Below are 20,050 nucleotides of genomic sequence, written 5' to 3'. Positions count from 1 at the left end.
GGACGGCGGCGCGGGGTCGGGACGAACGGCGAGGGAAGACCTGCGTTCCGACTCCCTCTGGAGCGAATGGTGTCCAGTAGCCTAAGAAGCAGAGCCTAGCATTTAAGTAGGTCTGCTTCTCTCTCCTCAGTCCCACGATGCAGGGAGCCTGTTGCCAGCAAGGCTCCCTGAAAATAAAAAACCTAACAAAATTCTTACTTTCAGAGAAACTCAGGAGAGCTCCCTGTAGTGCACCCAGTCTCCTCTGGGCACAGTATCAAACTGAGGTCTGGAGGAGGGGCATAGAGGGAGGAGCCAGTGCACACCCATTGTAAAGTTTCTTTATAGTGCCCATGTCTCCTGCGGAGCCCGTCTATTCCCCATGGTCCTTACGGAGTCCCCAGCATCCACTAGGACAGGGGTGGGGAACCTCAGGCCAGCGGGCCGTATAAGGCCCGCAGAGCCACTTGATCCGGCCCGGCCAGGCTCACCTAACCAAGGGAGATGCAAGGCGCCCGCTGAGATTTTGTTACTAGCAGATGCCCGGCTTCTTCCCCTCGGCAACAGCCGGATGCAGGAGCTCACTCCTGAACTCCGGCTTCCGGCTCTGGCAGTGTGTGTGCAGCTGTGCGGTGCTATGGGAGAGATGTCATGTTATCTCCCATAGTTCTGAGGAGCGGACGGCCAGGCGGAGGGTAACAGTCCGGAAGCAGGAGTGGGGCTGGTGAGTATTTTTTTTTTTTTCTTTTAATGTGTGTGTGTGTGTGTGTGTGTGTGTGTGTGTGTGTGTGTGTGTGTGTGTGTGTGTGTGTGTGTGTGTGTGTGTGTGTGTGTGTGTGTGTGTGTGTGTGTGTGTGTTCGCCAGGAGGTAGAGAAACTGGGGAGTAGACAGTGGAGAGTTGCAGAAAACTCCTATCATTTCCCTATGTGGTTTATTGCATGAGAAGCGTTAGGGGAAGGCCTGCCTAACCAACATTAACGCCTGTGTCCTGTAATGGTCCCTGCTGTCTGCCACTTGTGTAGCCTATGTGTCTGATAGTAAAGGATACATCTTCAGTCAGCAGCAGTGTCATTTCACGGTGGAACATCTCTACATATATATATATATATATATATATATATATATATATATATATATATATATATATATATATATATATATATATATATACATACATACACACATACATATATACACATAAGGGTAGAGATGTTCCACCGTGAAATGACACTGCTGCTGACTGAAGATGTATCCTTTACTATCAGACACATAGGCTACACAAGTGGCAGACAGCAGGGACCATTACAGGACACAGGCGTTAATGTTGGTTAGGCAGGCCTTCCCCTAACGCTTCTCATGCAATAAACCACATAGGGAAATGATAGGAGTTTTCTGCAACTCTCCACTGTCTACTCCCCAGTTTCTCTTCCTCCTGGCGATCAATGTTAATCTCCAGTAACACAATGCAAGTGGCCAAAGAAATTGGGGAGGGGTGATGTAATGAGAACATTAGAGGATAATGCAAGAAAAAAAAATCATAATAATTTTTTGGGTGGTAAAAACATCAGAAGTTATACCCTCACATATCCAGATGTCTTGAGCGCATGTCTCTTCACAACTCCCTACCAGTGGGGCAAGCTATAAATTCCCCTGGAGCCTTGCATCCCTACGCTGTGCTGTTGGAGGACCCTGCTCTTTCCACTATATAACGCTCAGTCTGTAGCTTCTTGCTGCCTCATTACCCTCCTTCACATCATGTCACTGCAACGTGCAGTCCTTTCCGTACTCCTCTCTTGTTATACTCTGTAGCTTCCATTCCCCTCATCATACCATATAATGCCCATCACATGTCATTGTGTCTCATTAACACATCACTCATCTCCTTATATACTCTGTACTGCTAGATACCCTGTTCTTTCTACTATATAACTCTCAGGGGTATATTTACTATAGTGCGGGTCTATAGAGATGGAGATGTTTCGCATAGCAAGCAACCAGATTCTACTTATTTACCTAGAAAATAATAGCTGGAATCTGGTTGCTAGGGGCAACATCTCTACTTCTATAAACCGGCACTTTAATAAATATACCCCTCAGCCTCTGGCTTCCTGCTGCCTCCGTTCTCCTACTCACATCCTATAATGCCTCCATGTGCTCACTAACACAATCACACATGGACAAATCCCTGCCTGAATACTGCAGCTCTCATAACCTCAAATAATCTGTGCTGCTGTGAGCATTCTGACTGATTGGCTGCGGTTCCTCTACCGACTACAACACCAAAGTTGGGAACAAATGAATCAGCAGGAGATTAAGAATCATATAAAGAGTGTATTAATACAATACCCCTTTCACACCGCACAAATAACCCGGTATCGTCCCGGCATACTGCCGGGTCAGTGTGCGGTGTGAAAGCGCCAACTCCGAATTCCTGGATCGCCTGACCCGGTAATTCAACCCGGGTTATAAGCAGTGTTATTCACGGGTTGACTACCGGGTCAGTGTCTGCATAAACGGATTCCCGGGTCGATGCTACCCGGGACCCGTTTACTAGATAAGGAGAGGAGGAGATGATCTCATCTCCCAGCGCCACCTCCACCTCCCACCCCGCCGCTATGGGAACCGACCCGGCATATTGCCGGGTCGGACAGCCAGCGAAAGGGGTAGGGAGAGTCTCCAATGTCGGATCCCACCCGGGAAGGACCCGTTTCCAATTCCCGGGTGGGATCCGGCACTGCAGATGTGAAAGGGGTATACAAGTGTGATCATCTCCCGGCAGGGTTTACAGAATTACCAAATGTGACCCATAACTACCAAAGACATGTTTCCCTAGAAGGTCATTAGCAGGGGTGTGGTATGGTATGCCGGCGGCCGGGCTCCCGGCAACCAGCATACCGGCGCCGGAAGCCCGACCGCCGGCATACCGACAGCGTGACGAGCGCAAATGAGCCCCTTGTGGGCTCGCTACATGTGTCACGCGATTTATTCTCCCTCCAGGGGGGTCGTGGACCCCCACAAGGGAAATAAACTGTCGGTATGCCGGCTGTCGGGATTCCGGCGCCGGTATACTGTGCGCCGGGATCCCGACGACCACCCCATTAGCAGCTATACACTAAGAACACTGCCAGTATATGTATGTATACACACATATGACAACTGTAGCCTGCTCTTACAGGAACTCCTAGACTTCCACTGATAAATGAGCTCTTAATAAGGAAGTCTCCCTGACAGGTGCATTTACCTGGATAAAGCATGCTTTCTCTTTTAATACTGAGCTGTAAATACAATATTTAAGACGTATTCAAGAACATACCTTTAATCTCCAGAAAGCAGTGTCCAGCCCAGCCCCGAGGTTGATAATCTGACAATTGCACTCTGTCCTCTTGAGGAAGGCATAGAGAAGCTGATTGACTCCCTGTACCCGGGCGTAGTAACCTAACACACAGAGAAAAAGGGGGAGAACACACCTCTAAGGTTAGTAAGCGGGAAAGAGGATCCCGACACCACTGTCATGCTCACTGCTGCTGGCAAATTACACCCTAGTTATAATAACCACATAAAACATAATGAAAAGCACTTCAACAACTTCTGTTGCCCATGCCACAACAGTTTGGTGGCTCAGTGATTTTAGATGGGATTGGAAATGATAAAGCATAAATGGATGTTATATTATAAGCAACCACTGAGAATCACTGAGGCTTAGAGCAGTGTTTCCCAACTCCAGTCCTCAGGAACCCCTAACAGTGCATCTTTTCCAGATCTCCTCAGAATCACAAGAGAAAATCATTTGCACCATGCGTTGCTCTTTTAAAATATTTAAGAGAGTAATGAATACACCTGTGCCCCAATAAGAAGATATGGAAAACATGCCCTGTTGGGGGACCTTGAGAACTGGAGTTGGGAAACACTGGCTTAGAAAGGTAACGCACTGCCACATGTAAGACAGTAGAGTATCATTACTTTATAATGGCATTAATAGCAGTGGCAATACTTTCTATACTAATTACCGTTATAAAGCTCAAATATACAAAAAAGCTTATTTCCTCCTGCTTCAAAATGTAACTGATGGGATTGCCAAAGTGTGTGTTCTTTGGGGGGGAATTCAGTTGCCGCCAATTTACCGCTGAGTATCACTGCGAAACTCACCGTGCACCATCAGCTAGTTACCGTATCCACGACACTGCAAGTTTTTCTGTGCACCTCTGTGGGATGCAAGGCTAAACTGTCAAAATGGATGACAAGATGGGCAGTTCCGGAATGGCAAATCATGGCTATCTCGTGGAAATGAATTGCCCCCTAAATGTGGAGGGCGGGCAATAAATTCGTCCTGATGTAATATAAATAAGCTACAGTTTGTACAATTAGAATGACATGATAGGATCTGCAGGGCACAAGGAAGAGGTAACCATTCATGACCCAGGTATTTAATGCCTGCGAACCATCACTATAGATTGCCCAAAATATATATTCAGTGAGCTTCTGATTGGACGCTGGAATCATTTTAAAGCATCACAAAGTCCAAATATGATAATGAACGCTTCTGTCTCCTACTGCTGGTCCCCCGAGCCTTTCATTCACACTGGCGGTTTTTTGGTAAACTGGCGGAGGGTGCATGACATGGACGACATCTGATGTTGCAGGCCTCCTATACACCATTCACATCGGCAAACCACAGACACACAAAGGAAAATGGAGCCCATCAATATTTACACTGTCCTTCCCATACTTACTCTGACCCAACTGGTACAACCCCAAAAAGTAATTTGATAATTCACCACAACACTGTCATACATAATATGGGTCTATTCTCTATTGAATGTGCAATCATAGAGCATGGAAACAAGATTATTAGTTTTTTCACTGCTTGGTTGATTTATTAACTTACATTTTTTTTTTCTTTATCCCAGGAGCCGGGTTCTGTCCCAGCACTGGTGGATTCAGTGTAACATGGATCTATCAGCCGCCATTGGTTGCAGGTTATACTGGATGTCACTAGCTCAAAAGCTGTGAAAATCTGAAGCAAATCTTCCATGCAAACCCAGGGTCCACCGACACTCACAGAAACGCCGGATAGTCTATTCATATCAATGCTTAGGCCTAATCGTCCATATCAAATAGTATTCATTATAAAGTACATGGAACTGTGCAAGGTTCCTGCCCATTTTCCTGGTACCCAAGGTTGTCAGTTACTGGACGTAGGGCCGAGATGAAGGCCACAACCAAACTGAAGTGACAGTGAGAGCTGTGGGGGTATGGATGAAGTTACTGGCATAGGAAATCTAGGCCAATTGCAGAAGAGTGTACATCCAGCAATGTCGGGATAGGTCAGATGTACATACAAGAAGAAACGTATTTCTCAGACAAAGACAGAACATACAACAAGCATGATGTGACCATGTCACCATGCATAAGCAACAAGCATTAGAATGTATGTCTGCATTGCCGGTAACTCACCTCTGTTGATCTCGGGAGCTTTGCGTTCCCTGGCCTGTCTCACAAAATACTGGATGTAGGGATCTTTCCAGTACCCAACACTCACGGCAAACCTGCAAGTAAATAAAAGGGGGAGGGGGAGGGGGGGGGGGGGGGGGGGAGTGATTAGAGCTGCTGTGGAACTACACATCCCAGCATGCTCTGCCACAGTTTTCCTGTTAAGGCACGCTAAAACTGAGGCAGGGCCCGCTTGGATGTGTAGTTTCACAGCAGCTGGAGGGCCGCAGGTTGAAGACCCATGGATTACAGCATGTGACATAACCATGGGATGCAGTCGACACGCTCAAAATATCAACGCTGACAGAATACCAACATATGAAGTGTCAACATTTGCATTATACTTTGGGCTAGGGATACACACATTAAAGATCCAGGGGTCTATTCATGAAGTGTGGAGAAATGATCCAGTGGAGAAGTTGCCCATGGCAACCAATCAGCATTGAAGTAACATTTATATACTATACAATTGTACGGAGCAGCTGATTGGTTGCCATGGGCAACTTCTCCACAGGCTCACTTCTCCACTCTTTTCACTGCTTCATGAATAGACCCCACAGAGTCAAGATAACACCCATGCCAACATTCTCATGTCGACATCATGGGCTTACTCTGAGTCACATGTACAGGCAAACGCAGTACGGCGTATTGGCATGTGAACGAATCTTTAAGGACTAAGAAGCCCACATTGAACGTCCGTTAACGGTTGTGTCTATTTCCTAGTGGGCTAAGGGACATTTGACCCACGTGACACGCAAGAGAAGGGGAGGAGCAAGTTCGGCAAAGGGTCCAGAAATGGACGCTCACCACGCTTCGGGCACGATGGCTCGTTCCGCTTGCCACCTGATTACTAAAGGTAATAGTTGGTGGCGTGGATACTGAAAGTAGTATCCTGTCGTCCTTGCTCCGCCCCACGACGTCACAGGTCCCTTAGCCCACTAGGATTTAGCATCTACCGTCCATTCACCCTGCAATACCCAGAAGTCACTATCAGTCGCACCATCTAAATGCATACAAGCTCTATGGCAGGTGCAGTGTCTCTGTCTGACCACGGTCCTTGATCCAACTCTAACTACATGTACAGAGATTCCAAACATGCCGACATTCCGAACGCCTGTATTAAGAACACGTCGGCATTTTAGTGTCAACATTTTGATTGTTGACATTCTAAATATCGTCATTGTGAATGTAGACCTAATACACCAAACTCATATTAACAACAATCTAATAGGAACAATGTATCATTGCTTACTTATATTACCTTCATCTTATGACTAAAGGGGTGAATATTAATAAGTGTGTATGACGTATCTATCTATAGCATTATTAAACACCAACACCTCCACCCCCCAATGGTTGGCCAGATCCGGGCCACGGCCTCAACACACCTCTTACAAATAGAGGCATCATCGCAGGTCCCCCTCACGGCCTCGTCCGCCGTGTCGGAGTCCTCCTGCCCGCTTGCACGGGACATTTTGCCAGTCCGCTGCCTGTCGCGATCGAACCCCCGCAGCCTGCTGACGTTTCGAAGCTGACACTCCATTGGCTCCCTGACGGTGGTTCCAGGCGCTGTGATTGGCTGGCACTCAGACCTCACGCCTTTCTCGTCAGAGCACAGAGTCCTATTGGTTGTGTGAGGAGTAGCGGCCAGGAAGTGAGCCACTGGAGGTCTGCGACTGCGGCGGCCATATTTAATTTGGGAAACAGCTGTGGAGATGAAGATTTATGGTTGTGTCTATCTTACCTTCGTGATCAGGATCTGGAAGTGACATAACGAGAGGGCAGGAGAGAACTTCCGCCCTTACAGCACCTAAGAAGAGGTTATGGGGGTCATTCCGAGTTGATCGTAGCTGTGCTAAATTTAGCACAGCTATGATCATCCACACTGACACGCGGGGGGACCCCCAGCACAGGGCTATCCCTCCCCACATGTCAGTGCCGCCCCCCCCCATGCAGAGGTGTTTTGCACTTCAAGAGTAGCTCCCGACCAGCGCAGCTTTAGCTGTGACGTCGCGCAGACGCCGTGGCCCGCCCCCCCCCAACGGTCCGGCCACGCCTGCGTTGGCCGGACCGCGCCGCCGTCCAGCCCCCTCCCGCCTAGCGACCGCCTCTGCCTCAGAGGCGATTGCTAGGCAACAACGGCTGGCATGCGCCGGCACACTGCGGCGCATGCGCAGTTCCGACCCGATCGCTGCGCTGCGAGAAACTGCATCAAGCGATCGGGTCGGAATGACCCCCCATATGCTGTAACTACTGAAAGCAGACATACAAGGCGGTCTTCAATTGTTTGAAAAGTCAGTTGGGTGTCTGTTTTTTCCTGTCTAATAGGAAAAAACAGAGACCCAACCGACTTTTCAAACAATTGAATTTCACCCACAGAATGTGCTGCGGAATAATAGGCCGTCCCAGAAACAACACATTATGGGATTAACAGATTTTTGAAGGACAGGTTGACACTCTCACTTGACATGGGCGTGGTTTTCAATGATTATATCCACAGCATACCAGGGCAGGCGGTGTGGTTCATGATGAGCTACAATCCCCAGCAAGTAGCAGGGACTGCTGGCACTTGTAGTTCTGTTACCACATTTGAGCCACGCTGCCGCAAGCTGCTATACTCTGCACAATAATTCAGCAAACCAGTTGACTGGTTGAGCGATTAGTGTTCAGTGTTTGGACCAGAACTGTAATCGGTCACAGCCTGAAACCAGCTAGGCAAAGGTCTGGCCCGCTTGGATTGGCTATTAAACCTGTCCGATTCACCTGACCGTCGTGATATCCATACATTGTACAGTGAGTGGAGGTGCTCTGTTTATTGTCCCGCATCACGATGGTTCACAGCCATCTATATTTCTCTAACGTCCTAGAGGATGCTGGGGACTCCGTAAGGACTATGGGGAATAGACGGGCTCCGCAGGAGATAGGGCACTTTAAGAAAGCTTTGGATTCTGGGTGTGCACTGGCTCCTCCCTCTATGTCCCTCCTCCAGACCTCAGTTTTACACTGTGCCCAGAGGATGAAGGGAGCACTGCAGGGAGCTCTCTTGAGTTCTTTGCTACAGAAAGCATTTTTGTTTGGATTTTTCTTTTTTCACAGGGAGCACTGCTGGCAACAGGCTCCCTGCATCGAGGGACTGAGGAGAGAGGGGCAGACCTACTTAACTGATAGGATCTGCTTCCTCGGCTACTGGACACCATTAGCTTCAGAGGGGGTGAACACAGGTTCGTCCTGGGCGTCCACCCCCGGAGCCACGCCGCCGTTCTCCTCACAGAGCCAGAAGAACAGAAGCAAGAAGATGTCTCAGGCGGCAGAAGCCTTCAGCTTCACAGAGGTAACGCACAGCACTGCAGCTGTGCGTCATTGCTCCACATCACCTCACACACTCCGGTCACTGTATGGGTGCAGGGCGCAGGGGGGGGCGCCCTGGGCAGCAATAATAACACCTCTTAGATGGCAAATAGGTGTCACATGCCAGAGGCGGTGTTCGCCGCGCTTACCGCTGCGTGCTTGCTGGTCTGTGTTGCAGCCTCCGCCTTCGGTGGTCCACGGGCTCCGGCGTCTGGCTGGCGCGGCTCCCGGCGGTTCTCCGGGGCAGGGGCGCCGCCATGACCCCCGGCATCACGTGGGCGGGGAGCAGGTGACGTCATCAGACTGTTCCGCCAATCCAGCGGAGGCGGGAGATTCAAAGTCAGACGCCGGGCAGAGCCTCGGTGCCTGAGTATCGTCTCTTTTCTGAAGTGGATGCCAGAGCTCCCGTACGCAGTGTGTTTTCCAGCAGCTATACTCCTGTGCACTTAGCATTCAGGGTGCCTTCCTGCAGCACAGTCTCCAGTGATCCGAGCAACCAGTGTGTTCCTCTGCAGTGCAGTTGCCAGCGCTCCCTGGATTCAGCAAGGCCTGCGGGCCAAACCAACCTTAGTGCTTCCAGCGTTCAGTGTCATTTATCATCGCTCACAAGTTCTTCATTCATCAGTGTCCTTAAACACCGCTCACCAATTCTTCAGTGTCATTTACCATCGCTCACAAGTTCTTCATTCATCAGTGTCTTTAAACACCGCTCACCAATTCTTCAGTGTCATTCACCATCGCTCACAAGTTCTTCATTCATCAGTGTCTTTAAACATTGCTCACAATTCTTCAGTGTCATTTACCATTGCTCACAAGTTCTTCATTCATCAGTGTCTTTAAACATCGCTCACAAATTCTTCAGTGTCCTTCATCATTGCTCATGAATTCTTCAGTAACTTTTTGACATTGCCTACAAGTTCACGTTCTTTCATGTGCCGCTGTATTGCTCCCTTCCCTTAATAAAGTTCCTCAGCATTCTTTTACCAAACCTAACTGTTAGAGTCTTGTATGAGGAAATCCTATATCCGACCATCCCTGCTCCGTCCTACCTGTGGTTCCTTTTCCCGACCTTCGGAAGCACCCCGAGTCCACAACATCCCCAACCCAGGTCAGTGACAGTATACTCAGGCCTCATGGACCCGGGTGATCGGAACCCAGGGGCAAGCGCCATCCAGGATCTGGTTTCCCGAGTTCAAAGTCAGGAGACGGCACAAAGCCAGGTGATGCAGTATCTCCAGGAGTTATCTGGTCGGCTGGATCAAATTCAGGCTTCTCTGGCTTCTGTAGTCCAGGCTCCAGCTCCAGTACCCGCTCCAGTAGTTGTCCCTGGTAATGTTCAATCCTTGCCCGGAACCAGGTCACGCCTCCAGCTCCCCACTCCCTCTCGCTATAACGGGAATCCAAAGAATTGCCGTGGTTTTCTCAACCAATGCGAGGTACATTTTGAACTTCTTTCACACAACTTCCCCACAGATCGGTCCAAGGTGGCATACATTATTTCCTTGCTTGAAGGTTCAGCGTTGGATTGGGTGTCTCCATTATGGGAGCGATCTGACCCGTTGGTTTCCAGTTACACCAACTTTATCACGTCATTCCGTAGGATCTTCGATGAGCCCGGCAGAACGACCGCTGCTTCTTCAGATTTGCTCCGAGTCCGACAAGGCTCCCGTTCAGTGGGACAGTATGTGATTAATTTCCAAACCATAGCTTCGGAACTGTGCTGGAATAATGATGCTCTCCGGGCCGCTTTCTGGAATGGGCTCTCTGACCGTCTAAAGGACAAACTGATCACTAGGGACTTGCCAGATTCCTTAGAAGAGTTGATCTCACTCTGTGTAAAGGTGGATCTTCGTATGCAGGAACGAGGTGGTGAACGTAGTCGGACTGAACAATCCAGATTCCGGTCTCTCCCGACTAAGCAAACGATCACTCCAAGTCCAGACGAACCTATGCAAATTAATCGATCTCGGCTGTCCCCGGAAGAACGACAGCGCCGTCGTGAGGGTAGACTCTGCCTCTACTGTGGAGCTGCAGATCACTTTCTCAAGTTTTGTAAGTCCCGTCCGGGAAACGGGCAGTCCTAGCTTGTTCCGGAGGAGTCGAGTTAGGGGTTACATCTAAACCTTCTCCGACAGTGGACTGTTTACTCTCCGTGTCTTTGTTTCCTGGGTCTATAGCCAAACCTGTTAAGGCCCTGCTGGACTCCGGGGCTGCAGGGAATTTTGTTTCTCTTTCTTGCGTTCAAAAACTGGGTTTACAGTTACAATCCGTCGAACGACCTATTACGCTGACTGCCATCAATGGTACCCAAATTTCTAATGGTCTTATATCAAGTCGCACAGTGCCAATCAAACTGCAGGTTGGAGTTCTACATCAAGAACATCTGGAGTTCCTAGTGATTCGAGAGATGCCTCACGATCTGGTTCTTGGTCTTCCTTGGCTTAAGGTACACAACCCTCATGTCGACTGGAAGTCGTCACAAATAATATCTTGGAGTTCATTCTGTCATTCTAATTGTCTTACTCCTGTCTACCCGCTCCGTGTATCTTCCAAGTCGGATGAGGAGCTCATTCCGGAGGCCTATCGGGAGTTCGCAGACGTGTTTTCGGAACAGGTGGCCGATCAGTTACCACCCCATAGACCCTGGGACTGTCCCATTGAGCTCATCCCAGGGAAGATGCCACCCCGGGTGCGCATTTATCCTTTGTCATTGCCCGAGACCCAAGCCATGTCGGACTATATCAAGTCTAATCTGCAGAAAGGATTCATTCGCCCCTCTTCGTCACAGGCGGGAGCCGGCTTCTTCTTTGTGAAGAAGAAGGACGGAGGGTTAAGGCCATGCATTGACTACCGCTGCTTAAATGAGATCACCATTAAGAACAAATATCCTTTGCCGCTCATCACGGAACTATTTGATAGGGTTCGCGGAGCCCATGTCTTCACGAAGCTCGACTTAAGGGGAGCTTATAATTTGATTCGTATTCGACAGGGGGACGAATGGAAGATGGCCTTCAATACCAGAGATGGGCATTACGAATATCTGGTAATGCCGTTTGGGCTCAGTAATGCCCCTGCCGTCTTCCAAGGTTTTGTGAATGAAATCTTCTGAGATATGTTATACCTAAGTGTAGTGGTATACTTGGATGACATTCTGATATTATCTAAAAATCTCACGGAGCACAGAATTCAGGTCAAGGAGGTACTTCTTCGTCTACGAAGGAATCATCTCTACGGTAAGATCTCCAAATGTACCTTTGAGGTTCCTTCAATTCCATTTCTTGGTTACGTCATCTCAGGTACGGAGCTTCGCATGGACCCATAAAAACTCACTGCTATTCAGGACTGGACTCAGCCTCTTTCTTTGAAAGCGGTACAAAGATTTCTGGGTTTTGCTAATTACTACCGGAAATTCATAAAGGGATTCTCTACCATTGTGGCACCTATTACTGCTCTAACCAAAAAGGGGTCTGAACCAAGTCACTGGTCTTCTGAAGCTGTAGCAGCGTTCGCCCAGTTGAAAGCAGCCTTTATGTCCGCTCCGGTACTCCAGCAACCAAATTTTTCAAAATCATTCTTCTTGGAGGTCGATGCTTCCTCGGTCGGCATCGGTGCCGTGCTCTCACAGTACTCCTCTGACGGGAAGTTGCATCCATGTGGTTTCCATTCTCGCAAGTTCTCTCCTGCTGAACGAAACTACACCATCGGAGATCAGGAACTCTTGGCAATAAAATCTGCCCTGGAAGAATGGCGATATCTATTGGAAGGTGGTAAACACCTAATTACGATTTATCCCGACCACCAGAACTTGCTGTATCTCAAGACAGCCCAGTGCTTGAATCCCCGTCAAGCTAGATGAGCGCTCTTCTTCACTCGATTCTGGTTTGTCATTAAGTACCGGTCCGGGATGCTTAACACCAAAGCTGGTGCTTTATCTCGCTCCTTGACGGCTTCAGATGAGGAGAACCCCGTTGGAAAGGCTTTGATTCTCAGTCCAGTTTCTATTTCAGCAGCTCCCACCGCTCTGGGTCCTCCTCCTGGGAGAATGTCTGTGCCAGCTAAATTCCAACCAAGGTTGTTGCAGTGGGCTCATATTTCCAAGTTTTCCGGTCATCCTGGAGTTCAAAAGATGTGGGAGTTTCTACGAAGATCTTACTGGTGGGACACTATGAAGAAGGATATTCAAAGTTATGTCAACTCATGTCCTCAGTGTGCTCAGCACAAAATTCTTCATTTGCCTCCTGCGGGGTTGTTGCATCCACTGTCCATTCCTAAGAGGCCTTGGACCCATATCTCTATGGACTTTGTCACTGAATTGCCTCTCTCCAAGGGTCACAATACCGTCTGGGTAATTATTGACCGTTTCTCTAAGATGGCACATTTTGTACCTTTGACCGGGTTACCATCAGCTCCCAAGTTGGCTTTGTTATTTATCCGGGAACATTTCCGCCTGCACGGGTTACCACAGGAAATCGTCTCTGATCGGGGCGTACAGTTCACTGCAAGATTCTGGAGAGCCCTTTGTATAGCCTTACAAATAAAACTCAAGTTTTCATCCGCTTACCATCCACAAACCAATGGGCAAACTGAACGCGTCAATCAAGATTTAGAGACTTTTCTCCGTGTTTACCTCTCTCCCTCGCAAGATGATTGGGTGGAACTGTTGCCATGGGCCGAGTTTGCCCATAATCATCTGTACCACTCTTCGACCGGTGAGTCCCCATTTTTCATTAATTATGGATTCCATCCCCAAGTTCCAGAATTACCCATTTGTCCTCTGGAGGATGTTCCTGCTGCAGCCTCTACTCTCCGGCACTTCAGTCAAATTTGGAGTCGAGTCCATGCTAACCTCAAGAGAGTCTCCAGCCGTTATAAGTTCTTTGCGGACAGGAAGCGACGAGCAGCTCCCCAATATAAGGTTGGTGACAGGGTATGGCTCTCTACCCGCAATCTTCGGTTAAGGGTGCCCACTATGAAGTTCGCTCCGAGGTTTATTGGTCCTTATTCCGTGTTACAAGTCCTGAACCCGGTTGTCTGCAAATTGGGATTGCCTTCCCACCTCCGGATACCAAATTCCTTCCATGTCTCTCTCCTTCGCCCCCTTATTCTAAACCGGTTCCATTTAAAGTCTCCGAGGCCAACCTCTGCAGAGACTGAAGCTGGAACGGACTTTGAAATCAAAGCTATTCTTGACTCTCGTTATCTTCACAATAATCTACAGTATTTGGTGGAGTGGAAAGGTTTTGGCCCCGAGGAGAGGAGCTGGGTCAAGGCTACGGAAGTTATGGCTCCCCGACTGGTGCGGATCTTCCATTCCAGACATCCAACAAAACCTGGGAAGTGTCCGGGGGCCACTCCTGGAGGAGGGGGTACTGTCACACGCCAGAGGCGGCATTCGCCTTCGGTGGTCCATGGGCTCCGGCGTCTGGCTGGCGCGGCTCCCGGCGGTTCTCCGGGGCAGGGGCACCGCCATGACACCCGGCATCACGTGGGCGGGGAGCAGGTGACATCATCAGACTGTTCCGCCAATCCAGCGGAGGCGGGAGATTCAAAGTCAGACGCTGGGCAGTGCCTCGGTGCCTGAGTATCGTCTCTTTTCTGAAGTGGATGCCAGAGCTCCCGTACGCAGTGTGTTTTCCAGCAGCTATACTCCTGTGCACTTAGCATTCAGGGTGCCTTCCTGCAGCACAGTCTCCAGTGATCCGAGCAACTAGTGTGTTCCTCTGCAGTGCAGTTGCCAGCGCTCCCTGGATTCAGCAAGGCCTGCGGGCCGAACCAACCTTAGTGCTTCCAGCGTTCAGTGTCATTTATCATCGCTCACAAGTTCTTCATTCATCAGTGTCCTTAAACACCGCTCACCAATTCTTCAGTGTCATTTACCATTGCTCACAAGTTCTTCATTCATCAGTGTCCTTAAACTCCGCTCACCAATTCTTCAGTGTCATTTACCATCGCTCACAAGTTCTTTATTCATCAGTGTCCTTAAACACCGCTCACCAATTCTTCAGTGTCATTTACCATCGCTCACAAGTTCTTTATTCATCAGTGTCCTTAAACACCGCTCACCAATTCTTCAGTGTCATTTATCATCGCTCCCAAGTTCTTCATTCATCAGTGTCCTTAAACACCGCTCACCAATTCTTCAGTGTCATTTACCATCGCTCACAAGTTCTTCATTCATCAGTGTCTTTAAACACCGCTCAACAATTCTTCAGTGTCATTCACCATCGCTCACAAGTTCTTCATTCATCAGTCTTTAAACATTGCTCACAATTCTTCAGTGTCATTTACCATCGCTCACAAGTTCTTCATTCATCAGTGTCTTTAAACATCGCTCACAAATTCTTCAGTGTCCTTCATCATTGCTCATTAATTCTTCAGTAACTTTTTGACATTGCCTACAAGTTCACGTTTTTTCATGTGCCGCTGTATTGCTCCCTTCCCTTAATAAAGTTCCTCAGCATTCTTTTACCAAACCTAACTGTTAGAGTCTTGTATGAGGAAATCCTATATCCGACCATCCCTGCTCCGTCCTACCTGTGGTTCCTTTTCCCGACCATCGGAAGCACCCCCAAGTCCACAACATCCCCAACCCAGGTCAGTGACAATAGGTATATACATGTACAGCTGGGCACTGTACATGTATATAATTGAGCCCCAGCCATTTTACACGATTTTGAGCGGGACAGAAGCCCGCCGCTGAGGGGGCGGGGCTTCTCCCTCAGCACTCACCAGCGCCATTTCTCTCTCCACAGAACGCTGAGAGGAAGCTCCCCGGACTCTCCCCTGCTTACACACGGTGAAGGGAGTTTAAAAAGAGAGGGGGGGGGGCACATAATTGGCGGATAAAGTATAATACAGCGCTGCTGGGGAAAAGCATTCTGTGTTGGTCTCCAGGTTGTTGCGCTGGGGTGTGTGCTGGCATACTCTCTCTCTCTCTGTCTCTCCAAAGGGCCTTTCAGGGGATACTGTCTTCAGAAAAAAGTTTCCCTGGGTGTGTGCAGTGTGTCGGTACGTGTGTGTCGACATGTTTGATGAGGAAGGATCGCTTAATGTGGAGGGGGAGTGCTTGAATGTCAGGTCGCAGTCGGTAACGCCGACACCGGACTGGGTGGATATGCTGAATGTCTTGAATGCAAATGTTAATCTCCTGCATAAAAGATTAGACAAGGCTGAAGCTAGGGATCAGTCAGGTAGCCAGTCCGTGCCTGTCCCTGTGGTGCCAGGACCTTCAGGGTCTCAAAAGCGCCCCATATCCCAGGTCGCTGACACAGATACCGACACAGATACTGACTCTAGTGTCGACTATGAGGATGCAAAATTACAGCCGAAGGTGGCAAAAGGTATTAGGTACATGATTATTGCCATAAAAGAGGTTTTGCATATCACGGAGGAACCCCCTGTCCCTGACACGAGGGTTCACATGTATAAAGGGAAAAAGCCTGAGGTCACGTTTCCGTCCTCATTTGAGCTAAGCGAATTATGCGAAAAGGCTTGGGAATCTCCGGATAGGAGACTCCATGTTCCCAAAAGGATTCTCATGGCGTATCCTTTTCCACAGAAGGATCGGATACGATGGGAATCTGCGCCTAAAGTAGACAAGGCGCTGACACGCTTATCCAAGAAGGTGGCACTGCCTTCTCCAGATACTGCTTCCCTCAAGGATCCTGCTGATCGCAAGCAGGAAATTACCATGAAGCACATTTACACACATTCAGGAACTATAGTTAGGCCAGCCATGGCGTCGGCCTGGGTTTGTAGTGCTGTCGTGGCATGGGCAGACTCCTTATCTACGGAGATGGACACCTTAGATAGGGATACCATTCTAATGACCATGGAGCATATCAGAGATGCTGCCTTGTATATGAGGGATGCTCAGAGAGACATTTGTTTACTAAGCTCTAGAATAAACGCTATGTCTATTTTTGCTAGGCGGCTCTTGTGGACCCGACAGTGGACGGGAGACGCCGACTCAAAGCGGCATATGAAGTCATTGCCTTACAAGGGGGAGGAGTTGTTTGGAGAAGACCTCTCGGACCTAGTCTCTACTGCTACGGCCGGTAAATCGAATTTTTTACCTTATGTTCCCCCGCAGCATTCTAAGAAGGTACTACATTATCAAATGCAGTCCTTTCGTTCCAATAAAAACAAGAAGGTACGAGGATCGTCCTTCGTTGCCAGAGGTAAAGGCAAGGGAAAAAAGCTGCACTCAGCTAGTTCCCAGGAGCAGAAGTCCTCCCCTACTTCCGCAAAGTCCACAGCATGACGCTGGGGCTTTCCGGCGGGGGGGTCAAATCAAGAGGGGGCACGTCTTCGTCTTTTCAGCCACGTCTGGGTTCAATCACAGGTGGATCACTGGGCAATAGAGATTGTTTCCCAGGGATACAGACTGGAATTCGAAGACATGCCCCCTCGTCGGTTTTTCAAATCGGCTCTGCCGGCTTCCCCGTCAGAGAGGGAGCTAGTGTTAACGGCAATTCACAAATTGTACATTCAACAGGTGATAATTAAGGTTCCTCATCTCCAGCAAGGAGAGGGTTATTATTCATCCCTGTTCGTGGTACCGAAACCGGACGGTTCGGTCAGACCCATTCTAAATCTAAAATCCCTGAACCTGTACTTGAAGAGGTTCAAGTTCAAAATGGAATCACTCAGAATGGTCATCGCCAGCCTGGAGGGAGGGGATTGGATGGTGTCCCTGGACATAAAGGATGCGTACCTTCATGTTCCGATTTTCCCCCCTCACCAGGCGTTTCTGAGGTTTGCAGTACAGGATTGTCACTACCAATTTCAGACGTTGCCGTTTGGTCTTTCCACGGCCCCGAGAATTTTCACCAAGGTAATGGCGGAAATGATGGTGCTCCTGCGCAAGCAGGGAGTCACAATTATCCCGTACTTGGACGATCTCCTTATAAAGGCGAGATCTCGGGAGAAGTTTCTGGACAGCGTGTCTCTGTCCGTGAAGACGTTGCAAATGCACGGCTGGATTCTCAATTTACCGAAATCCCAGCTAGTACCTGCAACGCGTCTGACCTTTTTGGGCCTGATTCTAGACACAGACCAAAAAAGAGTTTTTCTGCCGGTGGAGAAGGCTCAGGAGCTCATAGCCCTGGTCAGGAACCTTTTAAAGCCGAAAAAGGTTTCGGTGCATCATTGCACAAAGGTTCTGGGGAAGATGGTGGCTTCATATGAGGCCATCCCCTTCGGCAGGTTTCATGCGAGGACTTTCCAATGGGACCTATTGGACAAATGGTCCGGGTCCCATCTACATATGCAGAAATGGATCACCCTGTCTCCCAGGGCCAGGGTATCTCTCCCGTGGTGGCTGCACAGTGCTCACCTCCTAGAGGGTCGCAGGTTCGGCATTCAGGACTGGATCCTGGTGACCACGGATGCAAGCCTCCGAGGCTGGGGGGCTGTCGCACTGGGAAGAAATTTCCATGGTCTCTGGTCAAGCCTAGAGACTTGTCTCCACATCAATGTCCTGGAGTTAAGGGCCATTTACAACGCCCTACGCCAGGCGGAGGAGTGGCTTCAGAACAAACCGGTTCTGATTCAGTCGGACAATATCACGGCAGTGGCTCATGTAAACCGCCAAGGCGGCACAAGGAGCAGAGTGGCCATGGCAGAGGCAACCATGATTCTGCGCTGGGCGGAAGGCCATGTAAGCGCACTATCAGCAGTGTTCATCCCGGGGGTGGACAACTGGGAGGCGGACTTCCTCAGCAGGCACGACCTGCATCCGGGAGAGTGGGGACTTCATCAAGAAGTCTTCACACAGATCGTGGATCGGTGGGGACTGCCTCAAATAGACATGATGGCGTCCCGTCTCAACAAAAAGCTAAAGAGGTATTGCGCCAGGTCAAGAGACCCTCAGGCGGTAGCGGTAGACGCTCTGGTGACACCATGGGTGTTCAGATCGGTCTATGTGTTTCCTCCTCTGCCTCTCATACCCAAGGTGTTGAGATTAATAAGACTAAGAAGGGTCAGAATAATTCTCATTGTTCCAGATTGGCCAAGGAGGACTTGGTATCCAGATCTGCAAGAGTTGCTCACAGAAGATCCGTGGCCTCTTCCTCTAAGGCAGGACCTGCTGCAGCAGGGGCCCTGTCTGTTTCAAACCTTACAGCGGCTGCGTTTGACGGCATGGCGGTTGAACGCCGGATCCTAGCTGAAAAAGGGATTCCGGAGGCGGTCATTCCTACCCTGATCAAGGCTAGGAAGGATGTGACATCGAAACATTATCACCGTATATGGCGGAAATATGTTTCTTGGTGTGAGGTCAGAGCTGCTCCTACGGAGGAGTTCCATTTGGGCCGTCTGCTTCACTTCCTTTAAACGGGAGTGAATTTGGGCCTAAAATTAGGGTCCATAAAGGTCCAAATTTCGGCCTTATCCATTTTCTTTCAAAGAGAATTTGCTTCTCTTCCTGAAGTACAGATTTTTGTGAAGGGAGTGCTGCATATTCAGCCTTCCTTTGTACCTCCGGTGGCGCCTTGGGATCTTAACGTGGTATTAAGTTTCCTCAAGTCACCTTGGTCTGAACCACTGAAAACAGTGGAGTTGAAATATCTCACTTGGAAAGTGGTCATGTTGTTGGCCTTAGCTTCTGCAAGGCGTGTTTCGGAATTAGCGGCTTTATCATATAAAAGCCCATACCTGATTTTTCACGTGGATAGGGCAGAGTTGAGGACTCGTCCTCAATTTCTGCCCAAGGTGGTCTCATCTTTTCATATGAACCAACCTATTGTCGTGCCTATGGCTACATGGGACTTGGAGGACTCCGAGTCCCTGGATGTGGTCAGGGCCTTGAAGACTGAAGCTCTGTTTGTTCTGTATGCGGCCAACAAGGTTGGCGGTCCTGCTTCAAAGCAGACAATTGCTCGCTGGATCTGTAACACGATTCAGCAGGCGCATTCTACGGCAGGATTGCCATTGCCTAAATCGGTTAAGGCCCATTCCACTAGGAAGGTGGGCTCTTCTTGGGCGGCTGCCCGAGGGGTCTCGACACTACAACTGTGCCGAGCTGCTACTTGGTCGGGGTCAAACACCTTTTCAAAGTTCTATAAGTTTGATACCCTGGCTGAGAAGGACCTCCTGTTTGCTCAATCTGTGCTGCAGAGTCATCCGCACTCTCCCGCCCGTTTGGGAGCTTTGGTATAATCCCCATGGTCCTTACGGAGTCCCCAGCATCCTCTAGGACGTTAGAGAAAATAGGATTTTACTTACCGGTAA

General features: G+C 49.2%; 1 protein-coding gene across 2 annotated transcripts in view; it reads right to left on the bottom strand.

Annotated features, from left to right (window-relative positions):
- Positions 1–7,183, bottom strand: part of LCMT1 (leucine carboxyl methyltransferase 1) — an 84,161-nt gene extending 76,978 nt beyond the window's left edge. Inside the window, exons 1-3 of one of the 2 annotated variants that reach the window (XR_010182121.1) lie at positions 6,859–7,183; positions 5,435–5,526; positions 3,294–3,415 (exon numbers count right to left, since the gene is read on the bottom strand). Coding sequence is in view for 1 of the 2 variants with exons in the window: in XM_063934742.1 (XP_063790812.1) it covers positions 3,294–3,415; positions 5,435–5,526; positions 6,859–7,013 (369 nt within the window). In the remaining variant the exon portion in view is untranslated. The remainder of the gene's footprint in view (positions 1–3,293; positions 3,416–5,434; positions 5,527–6,858) is intronic. The other variant, XM_063934742.1, reaches the window with a different exon arrangement.
- Between the last annotated feature and the right edge of the window lie 12,867 nt (positions 7,184–20,050).

The sequence above is a fragment of the Pseudophryne corroboree genome, chromosome 7, assembly GCF_028390025.1.
Source record: "Pseudophryne corroboree isolate aPseCor3 chromosome 7, aPseCor3.hap2, whole genome shotgun sequence".
NCBI classification, from domain to species: domain Eukaryota; kingdom Metazoa; phylum Chordata; class Amphibia; order Anura; family Myobatrachidae; genus Pseudophryne; species Pseudophryne corroboree.
This window is presented reverse-complemented; position numbering and strand designations above follow the sequence as displayed.